Genomic DNA, 16,748 nt, shown 5'->3' on the forward strand with positions numbered 1-16,748 from the left:
GAAGAAGGGCTACCTTGTCATCTGAAGCTAAACAGGAAGGAGAAAATTGAAAGGGGGTTTTGAATTATAGAATTAGTCACACAAGAAAATCGCAGCCATTGGAAGGAATCTGAGAAGAGATCATTTCATCCTATTCTTTTTTTTTATGGATGAGTAAATTTAGCTCCAGTCATATTACGTTATTGTTTTATCAACACACACACACACACACACACACACACACACACACACATTATTCAGTTCACTCATGTAATTTACCTCCAAAGAACCTTCAGCTGCTTCTATATAACATTCATGTGTGAGTATCAAGTGTCAAATGAGGAGATTCATAACTTGCTTTGGAGACAGTTCCCAAAGAAAGATTCCCAAAGAAAGACCTTTGAGCTGTAGCCTATTGATGGCTATGTATTTGGTCCCCCAATATTACCATTTATGTAACTATTTAAGTTCTGGTTTGCTGATTAAAAATTCAACCTCATTATTTGACACACCTAGTATTAACTGCATTTAAAAGATAACTAACTAAATAACTAAAGTTTGGCTCCAAATGACCTTCCTTATTTTCCCACTCCCATTTCCTTTTGCTCATTGATCATTTTCTGATACCTTCAGTGCCTGAATGCCTTTCTTTCTGTAATTAATTTTGTATTTACTATATGTGTGTAAATATTATATTTATGCTGTATATTTTTTTATGAACTTGTCTCACCCATTAGGAGAGTGGGTTTCTTGGGAAAAGAAATTACTTCATTCTTTGTACATGTATACCCAGCTTTACATAGTGAGTGGTGCTTAATACTTACTTTTTGATTGATTTAAAAGAGCTGAATGTAATATTACAGTCTTTTGGATTAACACATTGTTTGAGTACATGGGGGTTAAGAACATTTTTTCAGGATTAATTAGTACAACTGGAGATGGGGAGTAGAGAGGCAAGACATAGAGAGCCATTTTCTAACAACAAAGATGTTGTAAACCTTTACTATATTTTAAGCATTTTGTTAAGCTTAGCTGTGAAAGGAAGACTGTAGATGATAACTTGAGAGCATGATATGGTCAAAGTAAGGGTTAGGGGTTTTGTTGTTGTTATGTTTTTCTTTTTTAAGGATGAGGCAGATTTAGGCAAGTTTGTTGTAGAAAGAAGAAAAAGAAGTAAACAGACAGGAAGAGATTAGAAATTAAGAGAGAGAGAAGTTCTTTAAGGGCCAGCCTACAGAAACTTTTTTCTGTTTTCCTAAGGGGAGTTTTTAGTCAATTAACAATACAAGCATTGAGAATGCTCCCAATAATCCAGGCACAAGGCTAAACATAGAGGTTACAATGAAAGGAAAAATATCTTATAGTTTTACCTGCAAGAAGCTCTATATATGACCTCCTGTCATCTATTCTTATTCTTATATTATTTTATCCTTGTTTCCTTCTCTTGAAGACTTATTAGATAAAGGGCAGAATACTCTGAGGTAGCATAGTATGGTGGAAAGAGCTTGGCAGTAGAAGTCAGTCATCTGGTTTGAATCTCAACTCTGTCATTAACTACCTGTCTGACCTTGAGCAAACCCCTTTAACCCTCCATGTTCCTTTGCCTTCTAATCTCTAAACTGAAGGAGCTGGGCTTGATGATCTTTAAGGTAGTTTACAACATTAGCAGTCTTTGATGTCTACGCCAGACTTCAGGAAACTAGCATTTTTTTTTAAGAGAAGGAAAAAAAAACAGAAGAAACCCACAAACATACAGAAGTCATCTGAAAATAAGCATAGCATAAACAATATAAATCAGATGTTCATCAAGGGTGACAGGCAGTGCTTTCACTGCAGACAACCCTTTAGAAGCAAAGCAGAGCTCACTCTGAAGGAATATTTCAGAAAAAAAGACAGATTTCAACTAAATGAGAGTCAGGTGACAATCTGGATTTGGTCCAGCAGACCATTGTAGAGAAAGAGTTCGTCTCTTTCCTGTAATACTGAATTTAGACATCACCTTGAGCAAGAACCCTTTCCTGATATTCTAAGATGCTAGTGCTTTGCCTCTAAGGTCACCTTCCATCTACTCTGTATGTGACTAAGAGTTACCTATTTACATACATATTGTCTTCTCACTAGAATGTAAGCTCATGGAGGGTAGGAACTGTTTGGACTTTTTTTTTTGTTATCCCCAGCATGTAAGAGAGTTCCTATGACATAGCACTTAATAAATGTTTGTTGTTTGATTGATTGACGTGTCACAGGCAGAGCTGGGACTAGAAATAAATTGTTAGGTAGGCAGTTGCCTAGGACACACTGAATGTGGGAAAATGATTTGTGTCTAGGAAGGCTGCCATGCTTTTTAATAGTAATATTTCTAAAAGTATATATTTCAGTTCTAGAAGATTTTGTTCTGTATGATAGGAAGATATTTATTTTATAACGATTCAAACAGTTACATATTACAATAAAGCTTCAGGTAAATGGAAGATAGGACAGGTAGGAGAGGGTCTTAATGGTCAACCTGGGCCTAGAGCACCTACATTTTGAGGTCTGGCTTTGGTCATATAAGACTTATTATGATGATCTGACTAGAAGCCAAAAAAGAAAGAAAGAAAGAAAGAAAACAAAAACAAAAATTCAAACCGGAAACAAATGAGAAATGAGTGACTTAACATGTCTGAAAGGAAAAAAAAAAAACAAGAGGCAGACAATCCAAGGAATTACCAACAATGTGTTACTCATTTACAAGGAGGGAAGATACTATGTCATCACATCCCACAAAACTCTTCTGCTGCTACTGTTGTTCAAGTGAGCCTGTCACTAGAGGGTAAAATGACACTGTAAAAATTTCCATTTTAATACCTTGTTGTCAGTGTATGTTAATGCTGTGGGTGAAGCACTTTCTAAATCTGAGTATGAGGCATTAATCTTACTTGGTTTCCAGACACAGTGCTCCATCTATGGGTGGGATGATGTTTCATTTAGGAATTCTCTCCCCACCCCCCCAACTGTTCCAATTTTGAAAGATTTTACATACTAACATTATGACTCTACTGAATAGGAGTCTAAATAATGTTATTTCTCTTTATTAGTGGCCTTTTTTATTAGTATTATTTGGAACACCAGCTGAGATAATTTAATCCTTATGTTGGTAGTGAGGTGGGTTTTTCCCCAGGTATAATTGTCTATCTCTATACTTAAGAACCAAAATGTCTTTCAAAATATATTGTTTAGGAGAACAAGCATTTTTAAAAAATTCATGTATATGAAAATTAATCATGCAATAGAATTAATTATAAATGTTTCCCAATGCTCAAATTAAGAGATACTATAAATTATCTGTGATTCCTTACATTGCTTCTTTTCAGTACTTCTCTTTGAGGTACATATTTCTGACAGTACTCTTTGAGTATAGAAGGCTGCCAATAAAATCTACACATAAGAAGAGAAACATATAAACAAATACATACATATATATCATATTATAATATTCAAATGCAAATAATATGCAATGACTATTAAGGTTTTATCCAAATGTTTGAAAAGAAATTGGTATTCTTCATGTGAAATTACTTCCTAATTCCCTGAATAACTTATATCTTTCAAGATTTAATTCAGTTATCTACTTTTCGAAACCTCTAACTGTTCCAGGCCACAACGTTGCCTTTTCTTTTCTAAACTCCTGGAGGACTTACTCTATTTTGGTATTCACTTATATTGGCATCTATAAAGCTGGACACCAAACAATCAAGCTCGTGGCCCCAGCAGCTTGTGGAGCCAGATGTTAAGACAATTATATCTAGAAGAATTGTTGTCTTAGGGCAAGGAGTATTCTTAGTGATGAAATTAAAGATCTTTTGAACTATTAAAATTATTTGAATGTTCTGTCATTAATGTATCTTTCTTACAAATAAATTATAATTCCTTGAGAGCCAAGGATATATCATATGCTGTCATGAAATAATAAGCTTGATATGAAAAAAGTACAGTATAGCTATATCCCACAGAAATTCTTAGGAATTGACTATTTGCACTGCACTATGTTGGATGATTGGGTGAGAATAGCTCTAGATTTGGAAGGAATCTCTAAGACATTCTAGCTGAGGTATTTTTAATTTATAGTCTATGATTTTTTGAAAAAATATTTTGATAACTTTAATTATAAGAGTTTTTCCTTATAATCCTTTGTATTTTATTGAACAATGCATAGAATCCTAAAACTGAAATTTGAAAGATGTGCATTCAAATATGGCCATAGACACAGACTAGCTGTATAATCCTAGACAAGTCACTTAACCACTTTTTGCCTCAGTTTCCTCATATGTAAAATGGGGAAAAGAATAGCACCTAATTTCCAAAATTATCATGTGTATAAAATGAAATAATATTTATTAAGTACTTTGAAAACTTTAAAGTGCTATATAAATGCTATTATTATAAAAAAATTTATTCTGAGAAGGGGGTCCAAAGGCTTCACATTAAATTACCAGAGTGATCCATGATACAAAAAAATGGATAAGAGCACCTCATCTAGTCTAACCCTTTATTTTACAAAGAGGAAATTGGGGGTCAGGGAAATTAAGTAATGTACTTACAATCCCATAGCTATTAGGCGCCAGAGTAACATTTGAACTTTAGGTCTTCTGACTTCAAATGCTGTTTTTTTCAATTGTGCCACATTATTTTCGAGCATTTAACCATATTGTAGGATTGGATGACAAGACGTTAGAGTGTGATAAGTGCAGAAGAACAGTATGATGTTAAGAAATCATTTCTTGCTGAGGGGGTTCAGAGAAAGTTTCATGGAGAAAAAGTGGCAATTGAAGAATGGAGAGGATATTAAAAGTGGAGATTGGGAAAGAACATATTCCATGTCTTTTCTAAGGAATAGCATGGGCAAAAATGGGAAAATGGAGGATAATTTGGAATTGGGTTTAGGAGTTAGTGAATATAATTTGACCAAGTAGAATATGTAAGACTGGAAAGATCAATTAGAACCATTTGGTAGAAACTATACATGGTTAAAGATCTGTGGGCTTTATAGTGTAGAGGCAGTGTCACTTTCTGATATGTGGAGGAATATCATCAAACATATTTGTGAATTAGGAAGATTATATTGGCAGCAATGTGAAAGTAGGATGAGTTATCAGAAGAAGGTAATGAAGGCAGAGACCTGTTAGATGTGGCTTTTAGTGGTCCAAAGAAAAATCCTCTTTAGAATCTGAAGAGTAAAACAGAAAGAATGAGACATTTTGAACACAGCTCTTAGTTTGGATTGGACCAGTAGGACAAGCTAGAATGTAACATATATTTTGGGATTAAATACGAATGCTTCCTGTCACTTGTTTTGAGATGCTCTTCATTTTCATGAGCTCATATCTCATAGATTCTTAGGAATTATACATTTCTTCTATTACTTAAATACATGTCTAAAATATTATTCAGAGACTTTTTTTTTTGGTAATATATGGCCATTAGGAGAAAGTTTAAGATAATTCTGAGATTTTGAACATGGAGAATAAACTTAGAGAATGCTATTAATAAAATAGGAACATGTGACAAATAAGACTCAATGAAGAGGAAAAAGATACTGAATTCAGTTTTAAACATATTGAGGTGCCAGTACCTCTAGGTGGAAATGTTCAACAGGCAAGTAGAAATTTAAACTCTAGGCTATATTCAATTTGATACTACAAACATTTATTATAGATGTAGATTTGAAAATCATCTCTTATATTAGTGATAGTTAAAACTAAAGGCGTAGATAACTGAATAGAGAGAGAAAACTAAGATCTGAACTTAGAGAAAATCTATATTAAAGAAGTAGAAAAAAGAAATGAGGAAGGTAGAAGAAAAAAGAAATGAGAAAGATAGCAGGAAAGTTATACAAATGTGGTATGGAGGTCAGAACAGTTGACTCCAAGGAAGAAGAATGTTAAGAGTTTTTTTTTTTTAAAAAAGGTAACTGATATTGGAAATTGAGATGCCTTTGCCCTTTGAGAAGTCAATTTTCGTAGAGTGTTAGGACTAGACCCTCCCTTACAAGGAACTGAGGAAAAAGTTGGGGGTAAGTAAGTGGAATTGGGAAGTGTAGATTTAGTTCAACAAGCATAGCAGGAAAAGGGATGAGAGGAAAAGAAATGGAAATTAGAGTGCACTGAAAAGTTGAAGGAAGCATGTTTTGATTGTTTCAAGAAAAGAAAATTTGAATATGTTTGTAGGCAAGGAGAAAGGCACTGGAAAAGTTTGGAGATACTGGAGGCAGAAAGTAGGGTTTTTGTTTGTTTTTTAAGGCAGAAGAGATAAGATTAGAGTTTTTAAAAGAGTTATCAGATGGAAGTGATAAGACTACTTGACTCTAGAATACTGAACTAGGAACAAAGAATGGAACCTTCATTAAGCAGTTTTAGACTCTATTTAAGGCAAAACCTCTTAAACTAATTGTCTATAAGTGGAATGGATCGCCTCTGGAAGTAGAAGATTCTTCTACCCTAGAGGTTTTCAAGAGAAGGCAGGATGAACATGTGTCAGGAAAATTCTAGAGAGATTCCTGCTTGGATATAGACGTCTGACTATAGAATCTATGACTTTCCTTCTGATTTCAAGTCTGTGTTTTGTTTGTTTGTTTTTTCCCCCTAAACATTTGATGCAAGTGACCTCTGCTGAACTGATTTAGTGTACCAGATTTCTCTGCATTGGAAATGTGTATGTTTCACAAAATAAATATCTTCCCAGTTATTTCTTAGTTGGACTTAACTGATTAATTCTTATGAGCAGGCAGGGATTTTGACCCATGGCTACTCGCATCTGCCTATTTGTTCAGTAGGACAATGAATTATGGTAAAGCAGAGGAATAGTGCAGGTGTGTATGTTTGCTTTGCAAACATTTCTGTCTGCTTAGTCCAGAACAAACTGTGAGTTTTTAATTTTAGATTTTCCAGGATCATCCACTGAAGAAAATCAGAGTACAATATGGAGAAGACATATCAAATTTCTGCTTATAATTACTTTGTTTCATTATACTTTAAAAACTGTTTACTGAATCATTTGGTTGCTGTTATAAATTTAAATATATCTGTATGATTGTTTTTTTTTTCTATAGAGTTTCTTCATAATAAAATAGTGAGGACTTGTATCAATCCCTTGTATATTATTTTGACCCATATTTGAAATTGTTTTTTTTTTTTTATTTTTCCTAGGTCCTCCCATGCCATCCTCCTCATCTAGTCCATCAGTTATTGAGCATACACATTCCCCTCCTCCATCACCCAATCTCCATGACAACCAGAGGTGGTTGCTAAGTACTAGTGCCATCCAGCCAGTTCAGGACTCTGACACTGATGATGAGTACATTGCCAGCTCTTTTCTAGTGCAGACCGGTACGGTTTCAGTTTGTGCCCCATGCGATGGTAAGATCACACCTTGTCCATAGTTTGACTAAATTCTTTATTTTCTGTATCCTGCAAGAAAGAAAACAAATTTTCAGTACTTTAGTTCTTCTTCCTCTAATAATTCATGGGTGTTTTATCATTATAGATGTTAAAAGAATAACAGTAGCAATAAGTATTTTTTGCAGCAGCTATGGGAGATGTTTCTCGGAATCTAGTGGTCCATCACCTCTAAAAAAGCCCTCATTTTACTCCTTTAATCTGAATAGGATCAAAGGAGGAAGCCTCATATCAGTCAGAATTTTCTGTAATCCAAACATGATTCTTTATTCTTTGTTCATGAGAATGAGCAAGATAATTCCCTGTTGCCAAGGAAGAAATGCGGAATCATCATAGATTTAGAGATTGATTGGAACTTGGAAAATATTAAATCTGATCCTTTTCACTTTAAATGGAGGAAACTAAGAACCAGAGGGTTTAATAAATGCTTGTTGCTTCTTGGTTTGATTTTGATGCCTTCCAGTGAGTCAGGAATTTGATTTCTATACCTTCTGTACTCCTAACTTTTAGTCATTGGGTGCTGTTATTGAGGGAGAGACAAAAATGACGGAAACCCTATGTCTTATTTTAATATCACCATCATTGAGGATAATGAAACTCACTTTCTATGAAACCAAGGGCAGTTAAAATGACCACCTCTAGTACTGTATGCTAAACATCTAGTTTAAAGTCACATAACTGGGGGGGGGAAAACTAGTTCCTTGATAATCTTCTTATGAAAATTTATAAAGATTTCTTTCAATTATTTTTTATTGTATTCAGTTTTTCAGTTGTGTCTGCTACTTTATGACCCCATTAGGGCTTTCATGGCACAGATATTGGAATGCTTTGCCATTTCCTTCTCCAACTCATTTAGCAGATAAGGAAACTGAGGCATGACTTGCACAGTGTCACATAGCTAGTATCTAAAGCCAGATTTGAAATCAAAAAGATGAATCTTCCTGACTCTAGACTCAGTACCTTATGTACTATACCAGCTAGCTACCCTTCTGTATAGATATCTTTGCTATCTAAAGACTTTCAGCCCCCAATTAGTCATCCAGTGTTTATTCATAGGCTTTATTGGCAGTTGGGCAAGTATTCATTTCCATGACATGATAACTCTCACTAACACTTAGAAAAGGCAATCCAGAAATTACATTTCTTTGATTTCTCATCCTTTGCATCATAGAGACAACCTGCCTACAGGACGGGTACAGTAATTTCTTTTTGATTAGTAATAGTGCATGCTATACTGTGAATAAATATAGAGAAGGTGAAAAAAATCTGTACAGAGCTTAGTTCTAATATGATGTCAGGTTATGATTTTATTGATTCCTTCTGTTTTCTAGAATGAAGTATTTGTTTTGTTATCTTGTGTTATTTTTAAATAGCATTCTGGTAGTCTAATTATAACCTAGAATAAGTTTTCTTCAAACTGTTAAGCATTTTCAAAAATGTTTTAGATTAAAAAGGAGATTTGATTTTGAAAGTTCCATTTTAAAATAAAACCTTTCATTTTAATTCTCTTGAAGTAAAATAGAGAGGGAAAGTAGTTGCCCTTCCAAGGTAAGTTCTATAATATCTTAAAAATCCCTTTGGATAAGGTGGAGATTGTTTTGTTTGTTTTCCAAACAATCAGATGGGATTTCAGAACTCTTTTAGCTCTCAGCTTTTAGTGTTTTTTGGATTAGGAATATGTGTTAGGTAAATTCTTATAGAGAATTGGAAGGCAAGTGTTAGTCCCATCAGAGCCTCAGAAATACAAAAGTGGTAGGCACATTATTTGAGCTTCTCTTCCATGGCTCAACACATTTCGTAGACTCTTCTGCTCCTGAAATTTACTCTCTGTGTAATTTTCCTTTCCTTTGAATTCTTTTCAGAACTATTTTCTTTGCTTCTTCTTAGGAAGATCTTGTTTTTAAGAGAGAATAAAGAAAAATAGGATACTGGCAGCATGTGATCTGGTTTGACTCTGAGACACTTAGAATGTAAGCTTCTTGGGAGTAGGGATTATTTCAGTCTTGATACCTGTGTTCTCTGATACTAGTACAGTAACTGGCACATTGAAAGTACTTAATAAATACTTGTAGTTAATCCATAGAAAAAGCTTGAAATGTACATAGCAGAGGTAGAAACTTTTTGCTAGGACTTGATCTATTTTTATGAACCTTTTAATTTTAATTAACCTTTACCAAAAATAATCTTGACAAAATAAATGTCTTATTTTAATTTTTAAAGATATTTCACTTTGTTTTATTTTATAATTTTATTTTATTTATTTATACTTTTTGTATTTATTGACTATAGTGGCAGACTTAATTCTAGTCATTTCCCCCTCAATTAAAAGCAGCTCTGTGTTCAAATTCTATTTGAATATTATTTAAAGTAGTTCAAGATGCTAACAGAAACATTTTCCTAGTCACCATCTTGGTATTTCACAAAGAAAAAGATAAAAACTAAATTAGAAGAGCTATATAACTATAAAAAATTTAGGAAATTAAATCAGTAGATACTGAAAATCATGGATTTTCAACAGAAAGCAACTACTCATGAAACTAACAAGATATATAAAATACCTAGAATTATTCTTTTGAATGGTAACTTCCATGATTTAAATTTGACCTTGGTAGAATAAATAAAGGGCTATTTAAACACACTTGTAAAGCTACTTGTTCCAACAGAATCATTTATTTTTCTTTTGAACTGAAAGCTGAGCCTTTTTCCATATTTACTATGAGGCCTGTGTGGTTATTACAGTTATTACTGCTCCCTGTTTTCTTCCCTGACCCAACCATGTGTATCTTCTTTATGAAAGTGTAACAGCTCAATGACTGAGACTGAGTTTTTTTGCCTTTTTGTTCTCAAATGCCTAGGACTTTGCATGGTTCATAGTAGGCAATTAATGAATGTTGAATTGAAATGTTTTAATTTGATTGGGCAATCAGAACTTTTCAGCGCATTGATTTAAAAACATTTCTCATCACTTAACTTTACTTTTACCAACCTACAAAATGCAGTCTATTAAAATATATTTTGGGTGATATTTAGTTTACACTGAATCTGTTTTATGTAATAAATATCTTTTATGAAAAGAGGGCTTTTGGAAATATGTGCCCACATTTTTTTAATGTTATCAGTACAGGGAACTCCTTCTATCATATCTTTCATGGACATTGAGTAGTTAAATGATTTTCACCAGTTCACAAAGTCAATATGTGTCAAAAGGAAGACTTGAACTGAGGGCAATCCCTGTATCCTTCATTCTTTTTCTCTTGAAGATATATACATCTTTCAAAAATAATCTGAACTGTTCCAGCAAATTCATAAACTAGCATATGCAGTTTGATGACACTTCCAGTAAAATATCCTAAAGATGTCTAAATTCTGATTTTTTAAACGAGTGAGCCATTAAATAGTGAAGCATGTTGCAAGTTACATGAATCACTGTTGTTCTGCTCATCTTTTCTCAGAGATCTGCTAAGTGATGGATGATAAATGGGATATTTTCTTGCAGCCTCAGGGGTGATCTCTACCAAAGACTTTTATAAATCTGTTCAAACAGAAATGTATTTCGAATTGCTTGGATAGAAAGACTAGAGAAAAATACAGAGAAGAAGCACAGGTGTGCTTGGTGAAAGGAAAAATGTTGGACCCTATAGTGAAACATAAGTAATACAACAATTAAACTAAGTTAAAAAGGGGGTGCTTGACCACTTCATGGATCATAAATTTAACTTTAAATTTCAGTTAATTCCACCTAATTTTTAAAAACTGTTTTTCAAATATTCAGTTTTAGAAAATAGCATTCCTTTTTCTTTTGCTTGTTTTGTCTCTTATCTCTTTGCCTCTTCTCTTTCTCTTGCAAAAGTGCTGCCTGGATTAGTATTAGGAGTTATCTGATCTTTTCTCTGCTTTCTTGTTCTCCTCCCTCAACAGACTTAGGAGGAAACACCAAACCCTTAAGAATGGAATTCATGGTGGTATAAAGACAGGATCATTAACGTGTTCCTATTTTTGCCAGAACTGTGTCTCTAGTTTCCTCATTCCTCACAGACTGACAGCTCTGTTTAGAATTGAGGAAGACCTGCAGACCTTCTAAAAAGAATAGAGCCAAAGATATTGTTATTTATAGAAAAGCAGAGTCCCTGGAACTGAAGAGCTCTTAGTTGCCTATTTCTTCCATATGGATTGGAGAGAGAGATTCTCAATAGAGGCACTTAAAATACTGGATTTGGATACTAATCTGGTATTTGCATTTTCCCCCCACTGGAACTATGAGACCTTGGAGAAATCAGCCCTAAGAATAAGCCATACTATATTTGTTAGAATATTCATAAGCATTAATTAATGACATGATATGGAGATAGCATGTAAATCACAGCAACAGAATTAGAAATAGCTTTATATATTACCCAATTCACCTTTCCCCTCTAGAAAGAAAAAAAAAAAGGAAGGAAAGGAAAGGAGATGGAAGGAGAGACAGAGACAGAGAGGAAGGAAGGAAGAACAAAAAAATCATCTAGTAGGAAATAATCCTATGGTACATAAAATATTAGATGTAAGGTCAAAAAGACCTGGGTTCAAAGCACACAGAAGATATACATAAAGTGATATACATTGAGTTACCCTGGACAAATCAATAAATCTCTTTTTATGCCTTAGATCCTTAGGACTTAGCAAATAGGGTACAAATGGGTTACCTGGTACAGTGGAAAAACACTGCCTCTAATAATAGAGAATCCATGTGCAAATTCCATGTTCGTTGCTTATTATTTATGTACCTTCAGATAAGTAACTTAAAGAACAAATAAGCATTTATTAAGCCTACTATGTGCAAGTTCTGTGCTAAGTAAGGACTTTATTGTTTTTATCTTATTTAATTCTCCCAACAACTCAGGGAAGTAGGTGATTATTATTACCCCATTTGACAATTGAGGAAACCTAAACAAGCTGAAGTTAAGTGACTTGCCCACATTCACAACTGGTAAAATAGTATGTCTAAGGCCATATTTGGACTCATGTCCTCTTGACTCCAAACCTAGCACTTTACCCATTATGTCACTCAGCTGCCTCTAAAACTCCCTGGACTTTTGTTTTCTTATTTGTAAAATAAACAGGAGTTGTATTAGATGGCTTTTGAGCATTTTCTACCTATAATCATCTCTGATGACATGTGATGCCGTGACATGCAAATGAATTGGATTTCAGTGAGGTAGGGCTGTGCAGGGTCATCTGTCTCACTTTCTCCTTCAGAGCTATCTGGGCCCAATAGCCAAATACAGGTCAGGATGACTGGAGATGGCCTTGGATGCAATGGAGAATAATGGTCCTCTTTGAGAACAAAGGAAAAATAACCTCTGTGAGTAAAGCTGTCCTAGAATTGGTCAGCTGGAAGATTCTTTCCCTTGCCCCCTTTCTTCCTCTCCTCTTTCCCTTTCCTTCTTCTTCCTTCTCTTCCCTTCCCTTCCCCGCCTCTGTTCACATAGGTTATCATACCCTTTCCTACAGATGATCTTAAAAGTTAGATATGTCTTTTAAGGTCCAGGCCTTAAAGCAAAACCAATCTGATTCTAATTGGCCATCAATAAGCCTTAATGCCAAGTCCATTTGGTCTTTGTTTGGATCCTGATTGTCTGAGATAGAAAGTAAATAGCAGTCATTTCTTCTTAGGCACCAAACTCTGAGGGTCTCCCCCTAATAGATTTATTTATTTAGATTTTGGTGGGGGACCCCTTGAAAGAGGAGATTCTTTGCCTCCATTGTTGCCTACCCTTAATTACTGAATGCAGGCAGCCTTAGTCAAACTGAGACCTTAAAGACCTTAGCTTAAAAAGACCAAAGTCTCCCATTGCGTGCAGAGCTATCTCCAGTCATTATTATCTATATCTGGCCACTGAACCTAAATGGCTCTGAAGGGGAAAGTGAGGCAGGTGACCTTCCCTCCCTCACTGCATGTCATGAAATCACCTCCCTGATGTCATGGTCTTCTTCCAGACTGAAGGCATACAACAGCAGCTATTACACAGTGTCATGGAGGAGAAGCACTCTTTCTGAATGGCGGGCCTAATGGGCTGGTCATTTAGCCAGAATGGAAGGAGCGCTCATTAAGTAGAACTAAGTGCCTGGCCCCGTGCTAAGCACTTCACAACTTCACATGCCTTCAGTGGTACTTTCTACCTATATGACCAGTAGCCAAGTTGGCGATTGTTTCATCGTCTGCTTCTTGATCTGCAGTCACTGCTTTTCTTGAAGCCTGGTAGTTCCCCCTCCCAGGTTTGTTTTTGCTCAACATCTTTGTAGTTTTTTAGCAGGTCTGCTTATAGAGTTACATCAGGTCACTTAGCTCAGTGTTTCCAGAACCCTCATTCTTCTCTTTAGTAGAATTAACTGTTATCCCTTGAAAAGGTCATCTACGACCTGACTTTTTACTGGTTTTTTGTCTTCAGATATGGAATGAAAGAGTAGTTGGAAATGAACAACATAGTCAGAGACTTGCTATCTTTCATCTCACTGAGGTGATTTGTACCCCTAATCTCTGATTCCAGGATCTGGAAAGTGAATCAAGAAGGATTTGGACACTAGAAAAAGAAGTAGAAGATCCTAACAGCCAGTACTCAGCTCACAAATTCTTACTATCCCAAACCCGGTATAGTTGCCCACTATGTCCTTTTTATTTCCTTCAGACTGCATTATTTTATGACTTCTTTTTTTTTCCCATTAAGGCTACCTTTTAAGTTTATTTAGACATAATTTCTCAATACAGAGTTTGTTGATTTTATCCCTTTTGGTATTTTCTCATCCTTATCTATATATTTCTGTAAATTTCAAGATCTAGAGTTAGAAGATGCTCTTATATCATCTATTACAGTTCCCTAATTTAACCTTAAAATGCTTCCTCTGATTCTCTGATTAAATAAATTCTCTAATTAAATAAAATCAGATTCCTCTGATTTACTAGGGATCAATGTAGTATTCAAACAGGTATTTGGCACAGTAGATAGAGAAGCATGATGAGGAAAACTGACATTCAAATCTAGCTTCACACATTTAGTAGAGATGTAACTCTCAGCAAATCACTTCAACTTTGCCTCAGTTTCCTCAAATGTAAAAAAGGGATGGATAACACTACATCCTCGAGTTGATCAAACAAGATAGCATTTGTAAAGTGATTAGCACAATGCCAGACATAGTTGGCACTTAATGAGTGCTAGTTCCATTCTGGCTAAATGATCAGTTCACCTCCTTTTCTGGTCACATATTCCTTTGATTGTGTATTTTCTGATTTGTTTTAATAATCAAATAATTGGAAATTAGAATTATAATATTGATTCCACTGCTTTTATATGTTCTCCTCTTAGGATTATAATGACCTGGAAAATGTTCTTATTTATTTTATTAATAATTATCAAATTATTTTCTTCTGTATTCTTCTATTTTTAGATATTCCTCTACTTATAACCTTAGATATAATACTAGACTTAGAGAGTCAATGTAATTGGTCCAGCTATAAAGATAAAGGAAACAGAAAATATTCAGGTATATAAAACATCAGAAGATAACAGCACTGGCGGGTAAAACACTATTGGTCAGACTCTGGGTAATTTAATTACTTCTCTGTTAAATAAGTATGCCTTAGACACTATCCTAGAAGTAATTGAAGGATATCATTATAGCATGGGTTTAGGTATACCATCAATCCATTGCCTTATAGCAAAATTCCATGGTAATTAACTTTATCCCAAGAGAATTTTATTTGAACTCTTCCCCTACCCCCATTTACCACCTTCTTCTCTGTAATTTCCCTAAAAACCCAGCAAAAAAAGAAAATCATTTAGTATTCATCTCTCTAAGGGGAAGGAATGATATTCTTATGGAGGTGACAAACTATTTCATCACACCAGAAGTTGGTTCTCCAGACTTCTATATTTTATTTGCTCAATTATAGGATGGGAAGAAGAGGAGTTCTTACAATCTTAAAGGCCACAAAAATATGTGCTGAAAATAATTTTCTGTATAATAAACCTTTGAAACTAAGAATTTTTCAGCTTGTGAAGGGTTAGAAATAGTTATAGTCAAGTATTTTGTTCTCCAAAGTGAATAGTGTCCCTGTGATCTTATCCATGTGAGTAATCCTTCAGTGTTGAAGGTCACAACTTTTCCATATCAGTGTGACTTCCAACCTCTGTTACTCTTGTCCATCTTTCTATCTAGAAATTTGCCACAGAAAGACCTTACCCATTGTGCTCGGACACTTAATTGTGTAGCTCTGGACAAGTCAATTAACTTCTGTCTGCCCTGATTTCCTTAACTGTAAAGTGAGGGTAACAACAGTCTCTTCATCACAAAATTGTGAGGATTGAATGAGAAAATATTTCTAAGTGTTTAGCACAGTGCCTGGTACATAACAGGTGCTTAATAAATATTTGTTCCCTCATTCTTTCCCCCTTTCTTCACATTCTCTTGACATTGTCTGGATTCCCAAAGAGCATATTGTCTGTCAGGTATGTTTTACTTTTGCTTTCTGGCAATCCATCATTTTTCCCCAGTTATTTCTTCGGTGAGAGAGGAAAACCAAATAAAGAAGAGAGTAAGATAAATTCAAAACTAAGCTGGTAAAATACTTTGCCTACTTTGGGTCATAGATCAAAAGCTGGAAAAGACCTTTAAAGGCATCTCATTCCACCCTTTATAAATATAAAGGATTTGATGGCTTGTGCAAAGAAAAATAAAAGCCAGTCTTTTTGACCTCTAGGAGCTTACATTGTTAGGAGGAAACAGTCTCTACACAGAAAAGTAAATACAATTCTATGCAAAAATGAATATCATCCTACCTGTCCTACTCCAGACTCTGAAATCTTTCTTATTCTCCAGAAATCCTTCAATGACCAACCAGCTCCATTTCTTTCTAAGAATTGGAGAGTTATTTATCAGTAAATGGACTGCTAGGTGGATAAGTGAGTAAAATGTTGGATCTGAAGTAAAAAAGACCTGAATTCAATAGCTGTATGACCCTTGGCAAGGCATTTAACTCTATATGCCTCAGTTCCCTCATCTTCAAAAATATTAGAGAAGGAAATGGCTAACCACGCTGGTCACAAAGTATCAGACTTGACTGAAATGACTGAACAACAAATTTATCAGTGGACAAGAAATCTAAACTTATTTGGAGTGTATTTTATTTAGTTGTTCTCTTATTATTTCCTCAGTTATCTTGGCTTTACTGGGCATCAAGGATAGTCACTATGACTGGAAATAATGAGGAGGTGGCACTTGAGCTAAACCTTCCAAAATGCTGAGATGAGAAGGACTGGGAAGAGTATTTGAGTGGAAAGGGGAAACCTTGTCTAATTCCAT

The 16,748-nt window shown here is 34.8% G+C and overlaps 1 protein-coding gene across 5 annotated transcripts in view; it reads left to right on the forward strand.

Moving 5' to 3' along the window:
* Positions 1-4,397: 4,397 nt before the first annotated feature.
* LOC100924065 (teneurin-3) overlaps positions 4,398-16,748 on the forward strand; it is a 311,270-nt gene continuing 298,919 nt past the window's right edge. For all 5 annotated transcript variants that reach the window (XM_031943281.1, XM_031943284.1, XM_031943282.1 and 2 more), the window contains exon 1: positions 4,398-7,373. In XM_031943281.1, coding sequence (XP_031799141.1) covers positions 7,172-7,373 — 202 coding nt within the window. In that variant the 5' untranslated portion in view covers positions 4,398-7,171. The remainder of the gene's footprint in view (positions 7,374-16,748) is intronic.

This window comes from Sarcophilus harrisii, chromosome 6, assembly GCF_902635505.1.
Source record: "Sarcophilus harrisii chromosome 6, mSarHar1.11, whole genome shotgun sequence".
Taxonomy (NCBI): domain Eukaryota; kingdom Metazoa; phylum Chordata; class Mammalia; order Dasyuromorphia; family Dasyuridae; genus Sarcophilus; species Sarcophilus harrisii.